This window comes from Brassica oleracea, chromosome C1, assembly GCF_000695525.1.
Source record: "Brassica oleracea var. oleracea cultivar TO1000 chromosome C1, BOL, whole genome shotgun sequence".
NCBI classification, from domain to species: Eukaryota; Viridiplantae; Streptophyta; class Magnoliopsida; order Brassicales; family Brassicaceae; genus Brassica; species Brassica oleracea.
This window is the reverse complement of record NC_027748.1, coordinates 12,225,932-12,241,068: the sequence shown is the minus strand read 5'-3', so window position 1 is coordinate 12,241,068 and position 15,137 is coordinate 12,225,932. Positions and strand designations below refer to the sequence as shown.

The 15,137-nt window shown below is 36.6% G+C and overlaps 4 protein-coding genes and 1 long non-coding RNA gene across 7 annotated transcripts; 1 reads left to right on the top strand and 4 right to left on the bottom strand.

The window, feature by feature from the left end:
- Positions 1 to 982: 982 nt before the first annotated feature.
- LOC106331727 (replication protein A 70 kDa DNA-binding subunit C-like) lies at positions 983 to 3,322 on the bottom strand. The gene is made up of 10 exons (XM_013770135.1): positions 3,176 to 3,322; positions 2,826 to 3,090; positions 2,652 to 2,748; positions 2,446 to 2,570; positions 2,263 to 2,347; positions 2,047 to 2,173; positions 1,767 to 1,957; positions 1,554 to 1,677; positions 1,249 to 1,464; positions 983 to 1,135 (listed from the first exon to the last, which is right to left on the bottom strand). Exons 1-10 carry the CDS (start codon positions 3,320 to 3,322, stop codon positions 983 to 985), a joined length of 1,530 nt encoding a protein of 509 aa, XP_013625589.1.
- Positions 3,323 to 4,732: 1,410 nt separating this feature from the next.
- On the bottom strand, positions 4,733 to 7,706 carry LOC106294849. Of its 3 annotated transcripts, none has more exons than XR_001260914.1 (7): positions 7,308 to 7,706; positions 7,157 to 7,209; positions 6,994 to 7,057; positions 6,364 to 6,530; positions 6,041 to 6,157; positions 5,825 to 5,908; positions 4,733 to 5,456 (listed from the first exon to the last, which is right to left on the bottom strand). It is a non-coding gene; the product is annotated as an uncharacterized LOC106294849 (long non-coding RNA). The 3 variants fall into 3 exon arrangements; XR_001260915.1 differs by having other exon boundaries at positions 6,364 to 6,545; positions 7,308 to 7,691; XR_001260916.1 differs by lacking the exon at positions 6,041 to 6,157.
- Positions 7,707 to 8,058: 352 nt separating this feature from the next.
- Positions 8,059 to 8,391, top strand: LOC106302467. Its single transcript, XM_013738974.1, has one exon. The coding sequence runs from the start codon at positions 8,152 to 8,154 to the stop codon at positions 8,320 to 8,322; it is 171 nt and encodes a 56-aa protein (XP_013594428.1). The 5' UTR covers positions 8,059 to 8,151; the 3' UTR covers positions 8,323 to 8,391.
- A 212-nt stretch (positions 8,392 to 8,603) lies between these two features.
- On the bottom strand, positions 8,604 to 10,831 carry LOC106298559 (putative glycerol-3-phosphate transporter 2). Its single transcript, XM_013734700.1, has 3 exons — positions 10,771 to 10,831; positions 9,719 to 10,666; positions 8,604 to 9,185 (listed from the first exon to the last, which is right to left on the bottom strand). Exons 2-3 carry the CDS (start codon positions 10,650 to 10,652, stop codon positions 8,605 to 8,607), a joined length of 1,515 nt encoding a protein of 504 aa, XP_013590154.1. The 5' UTR covers positions 10,653 to 10,666; positions 10,771 to 10,831; the 3' UTR covers position 8,604.
- A 1,539-nt stretch (positions 10,832 to 12,370) lies between these two features.
- Positions 12,371 to 13,785, bottom strand: LOC106316033 (mediator-associated protein 1-like). The gene has a single exon (XM_013753899.1). It carries the CDS (start codon positions 13,672 to 13,674, stop codon positions 12,580 to 12,582), a length of 1,095 nt encoding a protein of 364 aa, XP_013609353.1. The 5' UTR covers positions 13,675 to 13,785; the 3' UTR covers positions 12,371 to 12,579.
- Positions 13,786 to 15,137: the final 1,352 nt, after the last annotated feature.

Here is a 15,137-nt window from a genome sequence, read left to right as displayed (position 1 = left end):
CTTGCATCCAATTCCCACTGTTCTGTTTTCGTCTAGTTTTACTCTCTGTTTGTAGTGTTGAATCCACCTTTTGAATTGGCGGATCACTTTTTTTCCTTTTCATTGTGCCTGCAATAATGTTTGTTGAAAACCAAAACCTATATACAAAACACGTTTTGAATGTGAAATCAGTTTCGTGATGGTAAATGTACCTGATTAGATGTAGAAGTTATGAGAAATATTTATGCTCCTTGCAGACTCTTAAGTTACACAATGGTACAGGAGTGTGAAAATTGATAACAGAGTTTAGAGAAAATGATTTTTTTAGCTTGGATGGTATATTATTTAGTTGCTAAAATATAATATTATCTAGTTGCTAAAATCGTGAAAATCTTGTTAGAAATGGAAGATTATAGTTTTAAGATATGTAAATAAAAATTAAATATCCGATATGTATATATTTTTTTAATTTAAAGCTAGATGAGCTTTCCTTTGTTCCGGTATCCTTTTTTGATTTGTGAAAGTATTTTGATTGATGTATATAGTATAAAAACGTATCACTGAAATCCATACAATCATTTTTTTGGTTTCAGGAATGATATCAAGAACTTTGATTCTCCTTAGCTCTGACAGCGCTCAGACACTGGCCGTCAAACCATCAAAACACCAGTAAGTCACTGCTTTCCAACTTATAGTTTGCTAGTACAATTAAGTTGTTCGGCTAGATAAGAATGGAAGTTCTTTTGAAGCAGTCTCAGTCATTGTTTGCATTGGTTAAATTTATTAATGTCTGTTTGCATTGGTTAAAGATAGTATTTTAAGGATAGTAAATAAATTTATTATGCCAATTAAAACCCATAAATATTAAGTTCGAGCAAAGAAAATAAATAGTCTGTTTTATAAAACAACAGACATTATTAAAAACAAACCAGAAGAAGAATTTTAAAAAAGCATAAAAATAATGAAAAACTCATCAATCTCGCATGAAACCTTCTAATTCCAGCTAATCATCTTTAATCTTCTCCATCTTGATAGCCTTGGTACAAATTTTTTTGGAAGTTGAAGTCTGCTCAAGTTGATCTTTTTCTTTGCGCTTTGAGAACGGGGTTGAGGAACCTTCTTCTGAACTCTGACTGTTCTTTTCTGGTGCAGACACCTAATCATAAGGTCAACAAACAACGAAAAACGTTTATATAAAGCTAATCACACTAAACAATATATAAGGAGCACAAACCATATAGTCACATCCATTGTATTCTTAAAACATACCTCTCCACCAGACATGATTGATGAACCATCTGTAACATGAGTTATGGGTTCAGAATTTGTCTCGATTTGGAGAAGCTTGTCTCCAGACAAAACTTGTGAAACCAAAAAGATTTCTGATCCACCGGAAACATTCTCAGAGCCAAGAGTAACACCAAAACAAAATGATAACCCAACCAAATCTTTAATAGGTTGTGGTAAGACATCAGGATCTTCAATCTGCATTTTCAATATTTCAAAGCAAACGTCATTGATGTAGTAAATCAAGTATTAGTAAATAAACTTAATAAAAATCTATCTATAGTAACCTCATCATAGGAACCATCCCAAAGCTCTACTGCTTCACATCCGACAATGACTTTACCAATTGTATCAAGGATCATCAGTTTGCAAGTACTTGTGTCATCTTTGACAACCAGATGCAATTTGAATCTGTTTAAAACCAAAAAACATAGCAGTTAAATGTAAAATTAAAAAAAAAACAAATAAGACATAGGTAATCTAAAAGCATAAAAACTCACTTTGGAGATACACTGGTGACATTAGTACGACAACTTGTGCACCAGAAAACTGGTTTCTCATTTGAAGCCAAATTTCCACTATTTGATTTGATTAGTATTGCACGTTTCTTACAACTGTCATGGCCTTGGTAAAACCAGCTCCAATCTGTATCTATAGATTCGATTGAGCAGATGATTTTGCAATCCTCTTCCTAAACATGCAAACAAAGCAGAATCAGATATTATTGAAAACATAAACATGATGGTAAATTAAATGTTCATCAAAATATAAGAACAAAACCATTGTTGCCATGTTGATCTCAGAGATAGATTTAATATCCACATCATTCCAATCCTCAGCTTGGTATCTGGTCACACGCTTCTCTTTCTTTGGATCAATAAGAGCGAGAGCAAGCTCATTATGTTCCCTTTTGAAAATAAAATAGCATGTATAAAAATAAAAGGGTCAAAGTCTTATAGTATAAGAACAATATAAATATAGTAGTTAGAATCATACACGTTTGTTAAACCAAGAGTTTCGGGTAACTCGGGATTGAAAAGGATTAGTGATGCATCAAATGCATTGGTTACTTGAACTTCTCCTATAAAACAAAAGCACGAGAGAAGAAGAAAAACATTAATTAAGTACATTATTTTTATTAAAATTAAATCCAAAGCTTTCTGTTATGGTTGTTCAAACCTCTGTAAAACCCAATTTTCGCAAACCGGATCAAGCACACCATATTAGGATCTTTTGTTTGTTGGCGATGATCATCAAGCTGTTCAGCATACTTTCCCCACAAACAACAGGCAATGCTCTGACCACTGAAATAATAAGTCATTCAATCCATAAGCAATCATATATTATATAAAGAGTGTAGATATCAATTTGTTATATTAACTCACCTGCTGTCCAGTAAACGGAATTCAACTTTCTTCTTATCCTTGCCAGAAACTTGGACAGTTTGAATGTCACGAAGACTGGTCACTTGACCAATGACATCTGAAAAAATAACATACTAAACAAAATTAACTTCAATCACCTTAAATAATACAACAAAATATGATTGATACACTAACCAATTAGAAAATGAGTTTTGAGGGTTCCATTTCCAATCTCTTCAAAATCGGCAAAACGGAAGAACTTATCATCACACACATAGGAACTTTTAGATATTTTTGTGTCCTCAATGATGGACATCTTGTATGTATGGTTCGTTGTACGATACTGTCCCGTTGCATTAGACAACGAAAATACATCTATCATATGCCATTCACCAAGACGCAGGTCACGTTGCGTACGTTGAATGTAAGTCCTCTTGCACGAACAGTGGATTTTATCACCCTGAAACAAAAAAAATAGATGATACTATTAGTACATATATGGATATGATTACAAAAAAAAAACAAATAACCACAAATCATCTCACAGTCACATCAGCGAAGATCATCTCAAGACTATCTCCTCCATATATGGTTTTCTGTCTCCACGAATGAATCAACCTAACTTGAATACGCCACCCTTGTTTGTATGGCTTGACGGCCTTAAGCAAAGAAACACTCTTATTAGTTGACATTTTTGCAGAAAATTGAAGGTGATGTCGAAGTATGAAACATCACGTAGTTATTTATAGATGGTTAAATAGAGAGTATATTCTGTGAAATCTTAAACTAATCTACACTAAATAGAATAGATTTTATGTATTAGTTGTTATAGAAAATATAGTAGATTTGTTGAGTAGTTAACGGCAACAGCAATTTAAGGAAATCTAACAAATGTGTTTGATACATATCGTTAGGATATTGGATGTTGAGATATTTTGCTTCTATATATTTATAGGTGGATCTACTGACTCACGAACTTATGGTGGATCTCCCCATTATTACGCGAGTCAAGTTAATTTTGAGATATTTTGCTTATATATATTTACAGGTGGATCTACTATAAAACGAACGGTAGGTGGATCTCCCTATTATTACGTGAGTCAAGATAATTTCATTAAAAGATCGAAAGGGTAAGATGGTTATGTTATATGACATTCTAGTAATAGGTCCAATAAGTCCAATATTTAAAAAATCACACATGAAAAGAAGTTGTGACTTCTCTTTTAATAGATAAAATATTAGGACCCGATTAAGCAAAAGGTCCAAAACATAAGTCATTAATGTTTTTACTAGAAATTAGACATATCAGATTGTGAAATAGAGATACGAAACTGCAGACCGAGCAATTCACCCTCTGTAGATTTTCATGGCATTTATCCAATAAGCCAGTGAGGTTAAAATTACTAAGAAACCACTTGTATCACTTCTACTGTCTATACACTCTACTCGAAACACATGCACACATCCCTACATAATCCTAACGACTTCGTTAGTACGAAATTCTTCAAAATGATGATGCAACATGATATCACCAATTAATTTAGCTGAATCATGTTGGCTTAAACACATGCTTGCATCACTACGTAATCCTGACGACTTCGGCCTGCTGAGGTAATGCGAAGTTAGCTGGATCATGTTGCCTGGTACAACATGATGTTCGATGATGAAGTCATACACTGTTATCTGATCTTTCGAGGTTAGGTTCTCCAAAAATCTCTTTAGAGGTAATAATACCCAATAAAACCAACTCAGTCGAAACATAGCAACTGAACTGTTGCAAAACAGAATTTAATAGTGCAAGCGTGCGACTCATTAAAAATTCTTACAAATTTGAGGTTCTTTTTCATTGGGTATGTTTATAAATACTGACACATTAGTTGCTACTTTGAGTTTTGCAGTTTTTGGTCCATTTTGAGATCTTTGAGTGGTAACATGAATATCAAATGGTTCTTCATCAATAGCTTTGAGAAGCTTCGAGACTTGCTTTCATCCTTGGAAAGAGTTAAAGTTTATCCATGTAAAGGCAAAGATTTATTACTGGCAAAAGTAAAGAGCATTTGAAATCTTGAGTGACCAATCTAACTTACAGTATGCATTGATAATCCCTTTTCCATTGAGAATATCCATAATAACATTCACAGTTCTTGTACACGCTCCTTTCACATCCTTAGAAGCAAGCACATGTGTAACACTTGGGTTCCAGTACCTTGATATGGATTATTCCATCAGGCAATGGGGGAAAGCAATAAAATGCGAAGATAAGTTTTTTTGAAGCAAAGTAGGTATGATATATCCACATAGGATGGGGTTTCTTGGTTGTCTTGTGGTAAGAAGAGATGTTTATTACTAAATACTAACCTTCTCATTCTGTGATAGTGCATATCCACAGAGAAAAAGATATTTTGTACTATCCAATGAACAAAACTCAGCAGGAATTCTGAAAAAAAGTAATGATACAGCCATACTGTAAGTCTTGTATCAAAATATGATGGGGAAAACAGCTTTGATACAATTTTGGTAAGGGCTCAGCTCTTGATGCGCAATGTCTATATGTCCAGATAAAGTAGAAGAAAATCTTCTTGTAAGGACCCAAAAATAATAGTTTCACATTAGAATTAGAACTGTGGTAAGTATTTTTTAATTATATATTTAGATGCGAATGAAAAGAATGTGGTAAAACATACATAATCCTACCGGCAAGACCTGATATAGCAGACAAAGGCATCCCCTTTCAGATTGCATTTACTGCACTTGATTATCAGTCCCTTTGCAAGTCTTGATTTTAGGTTCCTCAGTGTGTCAGCTTCAGAGTAAACTTGCGGGGCCCTGAAAAATTCATTCAGATGCTTTTAATACTTTTATTATTCGAAAGGGTAGTGTAACACTTTAGCCAAATTCTAGACGGGATTTTCAGAAACAAAGGTTGACAAATGTTAGAAGTTGTGTATACTATTTGATACTGGCGCTATGGACATGGATAACATTTGAGAGAAATATGTCAACTCCAACAACCAGATTCCTCTTGATCAATGCAGCATTTCTAACAAAATATTAATCCAACCAAGCAAGTAAACCTCACAACAACAAAATGCTCAGTTTTTATATCCGATCCCCTTTGAAAATAACAGCTTAAACATGCACCAAGAGATGAGCGATTCTCAACCAACTGACGTACATAATAAGAAATCACTTACTATTTTTCTTTTTCCTTTGAAATTACTTGAGTAGTAAGTTATTTGATCACTTCTTTTGTAAGACTGGTGTGCGTAAGCCAACACCTAATATAAGATTTCAATTAAACACATAATCTGTGAGTTACTGTTAAGGTAAGAACGGATAAACTACAAAGAAATCTCGGAAATTAAATAAACAAAAAAAAAAAAGACTAGAAAGAGTATTGTATCTTAAACCTGATTAATAAAAGAAGAATCGAGTGGTTCATGATAGGGGTTCTGTCTAAATGAGGCGAGTCATATATAGATGGTGGAGATGGGAGAATTGAAAGGGCCGTCGCCATTGGAGGGTTACTGAAATAAAGAGAGTTTTGAGGAATTAAAGTGGAGAAAAAGTTATACTAACATGAAGGTCGACGTTAGCTTTTTTGTTAAGAGAAAAAAAAAAAAAGAAATCTGTGGAGAAGGGAAGGCAAAAAAATTTACTTGGGCTACATATTGGATTTCTACGGAGAACAAAGAGAAATTTAGGTCTAAAAGACACTAAATAGATAAATAACCTGGCCAGCCGACACATTTGGATCCCATGTAACTTAAACAGCCTCAATATATTCAAAGAAATCAATATCTGAGGAGTTTCTTTCATCTGCATCACTCTAGTGTCCATACTGACGATAAAGTTGTACTATCTCAGTGCCTTTAGGTCCTTCGTCACCAACATATAGGCCTGCAATTCAAAAATCTAAATATAGAGCATATCCTAAGTTAAGTTGTACAAATACATTCTAAACCCATATCAAAAGTAAGATGGACATGAAACCTGGAAAGAAATTGTAGATTTACCTAAACTATAGATACCATCGATTTCAAAACGGATTTGAGATATGGTACACTCAGTTGAAGTTTGAAACCATAATGTAAGTGGAACAGAGTAGAAATATATGTACCACAGAAATTAAGATACATGTGCTCATAAGGTAAAGTGGGTATGCATATTTAAAATTTCTTGAATTTAGAGACATTTTATGCCTTTTCTTTAGCATCATGTTTGTATATCCATACCTCAGATGATCAATTGAAAAACATCTCACCAGTTTTACAAAAATCAGGAATGCGGGAACTCGAAAGAAACCTGTCTAATGTCACTCTTTCAGACGTCGAATTAAAAGTTCAAAATATTTGACACTTACTTCTTCCGAGTTTGGGCAGCCGTTGCGTTCGCAGGCACTGTCGTCTTCAAAGCCATACCTGACGCTAAAAAAAAAAAACGATTTGTAAATTAGTTATGGTAAAAGCACAAATCAAGGATAATGAGTCGGTAAACACTTGTTTCTAAACATGTCTCTTGCTTACCAAAAGATCTCTTGCGTTCAACTCCGGTTCTGATTTGGTCATCGTTTAAGAACCTTGTTCACCATCGTACGAACAAACATGATACACGGGTTAGACAGAAATCCCAAAACCCCATACACTGATGAGAAGGACATGAGTAAAGGCATCTTACCAATGATACCCGGATTGCTCCTGAGTTGAATTGTGTTTTAAAACTGGAAAATTGTATTTCGTACAGAAGTTGGAGGTGACGAAATTGAACCAAACAATCGAATCGATCTATAGTTAGTGAGATTGCGGACTGAATCAATATATATTTATGAGAGATGGAGGAAGGTGTGGGAGATGAGAAGACCATCGTTTGTAGAAACGTTTAGTATGAGGAGAAGAAAATAAGTCAGGAAGCTTGATTGGTGACGTGGGTTTTGAGAGTATTTTATTGGTCTGAATACTGTTGCCGACGTAGTTACCGGAAATTTGGAAATGTGGAAATGATGTCTATGTAGGGGAATCGTCTGAGACGATTGAGGAAGATGAAAACGTAGGTGTATCTTTTTCATCAGGACACGACTGACGAAGAAGGCTTAACATAGGTTTTAAATGAGTCACAAACCAATTTGAAAAGCCCAAAAAGTTTGACCAATGTCGTCAAACAGAATGTGAAGTGGCAAAATAAGAGCATGTGATTGGTAGATTTTTTTATGCTTACGTAGATAAGCTCAAGGGAGCTCATATCCCCCCCCTTTTACTTATTGTTACACACATTTACACTTTTTATTTGTGTTGGCGTCAAGGTTTATAACCAGCGCGAGCCAATGTAAGTTTAAACAATGCTTGGGCCAAGTACCCATCAGGCCCATTAGTTGATCTTGTAGTCGCTTCTTCGACTTTCCAGAATTCTCAACTTCTTTGCTCTTTTTAAATCTTCAATCAATCTCGCCAATTCAGTTTTTCTTCCGATCTAAGTTCACGCCGGAGACCGAGAAACCCTTCCCTCTCCAGAGAAAGAAGGAGATATGGGGATAATGAAGAGAAGCTTCTCTTTCCTAACGGGAACAGCGTGCGGGATCTACATCGCTCAGAACTACAAGGTTCCTAACATCAACAAGCTTGCCCACTGCGCCGTCTCAATGGTCAAGGAACTTGAAAAGAGATATCGCAAACCCGAACGTAGTGACGACGTTTGACATATCCCACACCCATATAATATTGCTTCAATTTTCAGCTGTTTTGATCATCGGTTTACTTGCATGTAAAGATCCTTCTTTTATTATTTGGTTTTAAAGTTATTCATTCTTAAATTCATTCTTGGTTAAAGCGAACGTAACTTTTATTCTCACTCAAAGGTTAAAACTTTTAGACATTGATCAAAGAAAATAAGAAACAAAAAAAAAAAACAACATAAAGTCTCTCTCTTGTAATGAAATTATCAAAGAAAAACAGAGAAAATAAATCAGGAAAATAAAAACTTAGAGGAGAACATCAATGGGAGCTCTGGTTGCTGGCGACGATGAAGTAGCCGCTTCACCTTCATCAGTTGATCCATACACCATAGCTTTCACTTCCGTTACAATAAGCTTAGTGAGCAACAAACCAGATATCAAAGCAGCAGTCATCAGCATGTAAAACACCGCGTCCCAGCTAATCGCTGAGATGTAACCGGTTAAAACCGGTCCAATCGCAGCACCAACTGATCCTGTACCGTCTATGATAGCTGTGACCGTAGCCAAGGCTCTCGCATTGCCTTTGAGAGACTTGTGCGTGCCGAGATCGGCTGAGACAGCTGTTGTGATGAGAGCAAAAGGTCCGTTGACAAAGACTCCTGACGTGAACATGAGGATGATATTGATTGTCAATGAGATGTGTCCGTAGATTCTGTATAGGAAGAGGGCTGGGATGGCTAGGTAGATGAATCCTGCAGCTGTGATGGCTCTGCCGTCGAGCTGGTCAGAGATGTATCCGGCTAAGACTCCTCCCACCACGCCTCCAACGTCGAAGAGTGTTGACAAGTTTCCTGATGTCTCTTCGGACAGGTACTCTCCTCCAATCACTGCATCAAGTAAACAAGACCATACATATAACAAGGCACAAAATGTGTTGAGAGATTTAGCAACCGGCTCTTGCTAATAGTCCAAGGAGATTACTAGGTTTGGCAATTGGCACACAATAAAAAAATGTAGAACTGGGATTTTTAACCGAACCCGCCAAACCGAACCAAGCCAAAATTTTGGTTAGTTCGGTTAGTTCGGTTCGGTAATCGGTTAGTTCGTTTTTTCGAAACAAAAATTGTTAACCAAATTTTGAACCGATCTAACTGACTTAACCAAAATTTTGAACTAAACTAACCAGAATTACTCGAATTTAACCTACTTTCCCAGAATTTTTAACCAAAATATAATTGAAACCAAAAACTTTGGTTAGTTTCGGTAAAAAATTTAAAAACCAAACTATCTAAGACAAAACCGAACCAAACTTTTTAAAAGTTTAATCCGGCCAAATTTTAGTTGAACAGAACTATGTGACCCGATACCCGAACCCGGATGCCTAAAAGAATGTGTTGAGAGATGATGATGAAGAACGTACTGTTGTGGCTGACATAGAAAGGAAGCCAGTAGAGGAAAGTGTAAGAGACCAACTTGGTGAAGAAGAGGCAGAAGGCGAAAGGAGCAACACCAGGGATCTTCCACGCAGCCATGAACCCTATTGCTTTTCTATCGAATCCGGTACTCATTCTAGACCCCAAGAAGCTCTCTGTAATGGTGTCACCAAGCCTCATGGTGGAGTCAACTTCAGTGCCATCTCTCTCAGCACCAACGGTCGGAGGGTTCACCGGCAAGAAAAAGTATACAACAAGACCGAGGAACGTTATGAGCAAAGCTGGTCCAAGAAACGACCAGCCCCACCCAAACCTAAGCAGACCTGATGCGAGTAGAGAGCCTGTGATGTTACCTAGTGAAGTGTGAGCACTCCAAACACCCATAATCATCCCTCTTCTCTTCTTGTCAAACCAGTTCCCGAGCACGGCTACAACACAAGGCCAGCCAATGGACTGAAACCACCCAGCCAGAACCTGAACCGCCAAGAAATAGTAGAAGCTGTGGAAGTTGGCCCAGAAGGCGACCCCAAAGAGAGCTGTGAAGAGGCCGGTGCCTATCATACCGATGGTTAGAAACGTCCTGAGATCCAAACGGTCTCCCAAGTGACCGGCTACAAACATCCCAACCGCGTAGACAGAGAGGAAGGCCAAGTCGATTTGTCCTAGCAAGGCTGTTCCATCGGGGCCATCAAAGGGAGACCAACCGCCTCTGACTGTTGACGCGGAAAGGGTGCCTTTGACAATGCTGTTAGGCTTACGAGCAGCGTGGAAGGCGATGTAAGCGACGAAGGTTAAGGTGAAGACTAGGGCTTGGTATTGCTTGAAGGAGAGTCTTCCTGAACGCTTGAAACGTTCCAGGAACTGGATACCGCATGGCTTGGTTTCTTCATACAGGAATTGGGATGAAGTCCAGGACGCCATCTCCTTAGTAACTCCTGAAAGCAGAACAAAACATGAGTTTACGGTCTCTTTGTGATCAAATCTATTACTTGTATGCCAAGAAACCTCAGTATATATAAAATCAAGCAGAGCAACATACAGAAAAATATTGGAGAATGTGGAGGGATTCTCTCTCACTCCCCGTTCTCCACCACTTCAATGGATGGAGAAGCTGTGAGGGGAAGAACCACTACTTAAAGAAGGTGAACTAGCTCATCTTGAATACCTTTGTTTTGCCCCTTTGCTGTGTATTTTTTTTTTCCATTTTTGACTAAGCCTTTTGCTTCACTGGACTCTAATTTTCTAGAATAAATTTCACCAAATGTACGCAAAGTAAACTATACTACACACGGAAGACGATATCATATAGTGATATCAACAACACAAATGCGGAATTATCTAATAATAGTTTATGTGAATTCGTAAGTCGGCATTCAGGTCTGTGGTTTTGTGCACGCACGTAAGAACATCAAATGGATCGTTTGTTCACCGAAAAATTCAACTCACTAATTGTTTAGTTTATCTACAGAAACTATAAACTAATAGTAGTAACATTCTTTGGAATAATGCTTCATTTTAGTGTCCATATTCATTTTTCTCTAGATCATAGGAAGATGACAGAAGTTGCCTGTCTACAAATTAAGCATATATTATAATGCTTCTTTCTCTTAGTTAATAAATCATTTAATTATACTAAATGACTATTTGCAAGAATGAACTGTAACAACGATATTCATTTTTGGTGACAATCTTGTGTAAGTTGTCTAAGATTCTGAGAGCAATTTTGAGCTAGGTATGAGGCTATACATTTTCAGTTCCTCTGATAGCATCATTACATATCTGATTGTTTGAATTTGTATTAGGGTATTACCTGTATATTTCAGGCATTTACTTATTTGCATTCACCAGTTGCAATTTGCAAACCAGAGTCTCCACTACTATTGGCATGGACTTGTTAGAGACTTGAACAATTATGTAAATCAATATTCTAATTGATGTGTTCACTTTAGAGATTGGCTGTCTGTTAAATATGAGTTATCGTTCTACACATTGAAATCTAAATACGTTTCTTGTAAATTTGTAAAATTCGACCTTAGACAGTTGGGTGTCTGAATGTTTCCACCAAAGTTGAGGAAGGCATCAGAAACTTCTTCAGCCCTTGTGAGGGATAAGGTGCAAAGGTATGTTATCTAGTTGCAAGTATCAATTTACAAACTGTGCCGTCCTCGGAAAGCAATAGCTTGACTGAGGGAAGGATAGCATATGAGGAAAAATTGCCGGCGAATGTCTTAAGATTGCAGCAAATAGAATAAGATTACCCACATAAGCTTACAAGTTACTACACATTGGCAAATCTGTTCATAACTGTAACAGTGTAACCTAAAAGGATTTGTGCCCTATTTAGCAAAGGGTGCTAAACATGTTAACTTCCCGCTGCTACGTAAATAAAGTCATGTCAATGGATAGAAAGTCTCAAGTCTTCCACAAAAGGAAATGGAAACGAAATCCAAGGATGATTTTCTTACATAGTAGCAGTCAAAAAAGCTGATTTCCAAAAAAAGCAAAGCAGAGACTTTCTATCTATTTACATAACTTTATATACCTAACTACCAGAAAAGAAGGTTAAGGTAGTGGCATGGCATCCTAATAACACAATGTGCATAGAGTTAAAACTAGAGTTAAGAGTCTAACACTTCGCATTGCTTAGAAAATGAACTATTAGCACAAAAACATACAACAGGAGGAACAAATATTCATTCCACATAAGGGAATTTATACCCAAACCAAGCATCCAAACAACATAAGGGCATAAAAGAAAAATATTGACTAACACTTACGATAGCATTAGTTCCACAAGCTATGCATATACTAAAAAGAGTGAAAAAGAACAAACCATCAATATAACTCATCATGAAGACGAGGACGAGGCATAGTCTTTGAATATCATCTTTGCAGTAGTGTCCAAGAGTGCAGTTCTCTGCAAACAGAGCTCCACCTGCATATCCTTAAGCTTCTTCAGCTTCTCCTCCATCTCCCTCTTCTTCGGTCCGTCCTCAACCATATCCCAAACCGCACTCACCGTGGACTCATCCAAACCAAAAACACTCACATTCTCCGCCTTGAAGAACAAGGCCATCTCTCTACTAGACGAGAGATGAGCATCCACAACAACACTCCCCTTTCGTTTCTCCACTTCTTTCTTGGGCGTGTGCGAAGGCGAAGGAGGTGACTTTACAACATCATTAGACTTCTTCCTCGGTTTAGCAGGAAGAACACCATTAGCTCCCCAAATCTTCCTCGACAACTCGAAAGCCTTCTGGTCAAGATCCTTAGAACACGTGACCTTATCTTCAGTCCTTCCTTTCTTAAGCGCGTTCTTCACTATATTAACAAACTTCTTCTTACACCGTTGAAGCTTCGTAACGATCTGAGCCTTAGAGGCGTTGAAATCAATCAGCTTCTTGACGTAATCACAAAACGCGTCCATGTTCTCGTAAGGGTCTCCTCTAGTGGAAGTAAAATCAAGAAAGCCTTGAAGCATCGCGATTTCGTCAGTCTCGCTGAACAGTCTCTGAAACATCTTCTTCGCGTCTTCTCCGGAGATCTTCTTAACCTCTTCGTCCTTCTTCTTGGGATGCTCTGTTGCAGATGCCTTCACCTTCTTCTTCTTAGGCTCCTCATCGTCCGCTTGCTTTAGAGAACGTTTCGCTGTAGAGCTCGACGCGGCGACAGATCCGGAGGTCACGACAGCGTTGAGAGGTTTGGTCTTGGTCGGGGGCTCGGAATCTGAATCGGATTCGGATTCGTCTTCTTCGGAATCGGATTCGGGTTTCTTCTTTGTAGAAGCGGCGGGAGGTTTCTGAGTGAGCTTGGACTGGACATCGCCAGCTTCGTCATCGGAAGAAGATCCGGATGCTTCTACAGAGGAGCCAGACTCTTCTTCTTCTTCTTCTTCGCTGGAAGAGGCAGCAGGAGGGTTCTCGATCTTGTCCTTTGGTGCCATGACAAAGATCTGAGTTCTCTTCTCCTGTCGCCGTCGACTAGGTTGCTTTTTTTAGGTTTTGTGATTTTAGGTTTGTTCTATGTTGTTGTAAAGGTACTATTCCTTCTTGATTGAGAATAATACTTCTATTTTACGCATAACTTACGAAACAAACAGTGAAAGTACAGAAGCTATGTTTGGTGGACGTTGTGGGCTTCACAAAGGCCCATTTAACCAAACATTGACTAACAGACGGGTCCGATGGTTCCTCCGCCTAAGGTTTTCCTTTTCCGTATAAAAGAGAGCATTAGATTTTCATCTTCTTTTTTCATATAGAAATAGATTTAGCTTGATATTCTCTCCTTTTTTTCTTCTTTTGTTATGGTAATATTTTCGACAAAAGAAAAACTACATCACCAACATATGATCTGCGTCATCAAGTACCAAGTTTTACCTTTTTGTCATCTTATTTTCCTTGAAATATATTGCGTAATTTAACCTTAGTAATAAGCTGACAAAAAAAAACCTTAGTATAATAGATTGTGGAGCAAGACACAACATTTTGAGGAGAAAGTTTGCATTCATTTTGGGAAGGATCTGTCAATGCATTTGTACAGCTAAGTCCATCTCCGATAGTCTTGATTTTAGAGAAATTAAGTATTTTTTTATTATTTTCACAAAAAAATCTTCAAAAAGAAAAATGATCAAAATAGATTTTATTAAAAGGAAATATACATATATATTAAAATTTTCAAAAAAAAAAAAATATTCTGGTATTTCTTTTCTTAAGACTATTTTGGTCATAAAAACTTTAAAAGTGTTATTTAAGAGAATTGTGATTTATTTTAAGGGAAAATATAAAAAAGAAAGGAGAAAACATTCTCTAACAACCATTATTTTGAGAGAAAAACAAAGATAAATATTTTTTTTTAAACACTAAATGTTAAACTTTTATTAATAGTTGACAAAAAAAAATTATTAATAAATTAACATATCCACTTTTTTTTGGGAAAATTGTCAAATATGACTCACAACTTGATTTCAAACACAAAGTTTAACCCAAACTTGAATCAAATGCAAAAGTAACCTAAAAGGCTATTTAAATTACAACCAACCCCTTGTGAACAAACAAAAAAACCGAAATTTTTTTACATTTCTAACCCCCGTAAGTCGTCTGCCCAGACGACTTTCCAGTAAGTCGTCCAGTCGTCTAGACTAGTTTTACTTAGAAATAATTTAAAAATTTTGTAAAAAATATTTTGATAAGCGAAAAATTGAAATCATGTAATTAACATATGTTTTAAGAGATATAAATTAAGATATAACAAAAGTTAATTGTTTTCAACATAGATGAGTGAAAGTAGTGAGTCATGATATTCTTTGGTTTAGGTTTTGCCAACATATGTTGTAGTATTGTATGTGTTCTTAGGGTTAGATTTTGGAAATAAATGTTTTTTTGAAAACTTTAAAATTTACCTAAGTGT

Bases quoted from the DNA above. Each gene is read 5' to 3' on its own strand.
- LOC106331727 (XM_013770135.1), bottom strand. From the start codon at position 3,322: ATGTCAACTAATAAGAGTGTTTCTTTGCTTAAGGCCGTCAAGCCATAC. The intron at 2,749-2,825 runs GTTAGTGTATCA...TTATTTTTTCAG, and splicing joins CAAAACTCATTTTCTAATTG to ATGTCATTGGTCAAGTGACC. The intron at 1,958-2,046 runs GTTTTGTTCTTA...TTGCATGTTTAG, and splicing joins AGATCAACATGGCAACAATG to GAAGAGGATTGCAAAATCAT.
- LOC106298559 (XM_013734700.1), bottom strand. From the start codon at position 10,652: ATGGCGTCCTGGACTTCATCCCAATTCCTGTATGAAGAAACCAAGCCA. The intron at 9,186-9,718 runs GTACGTTCTTCA...TACTTGATGCAG, and splicing joins TTTCTATGTCAGCCACAACA to TGATTGGAGGAGAGTACCTG.
- LOC106302467 (XM_013738974.1), top strand. From the start codon at position 8,152: ATGGGGATAATGAAGAGAAGCTTCTCTTTCCTAACGGGAACAGCGTGC.
- LOC106316033 (XM_013753899.1), bottom strand. From the start codon at position 13,674: ATGGCACCAAAGGACAAGATCGAGAACCCTCCTGCTGCCTCTTCCAGC.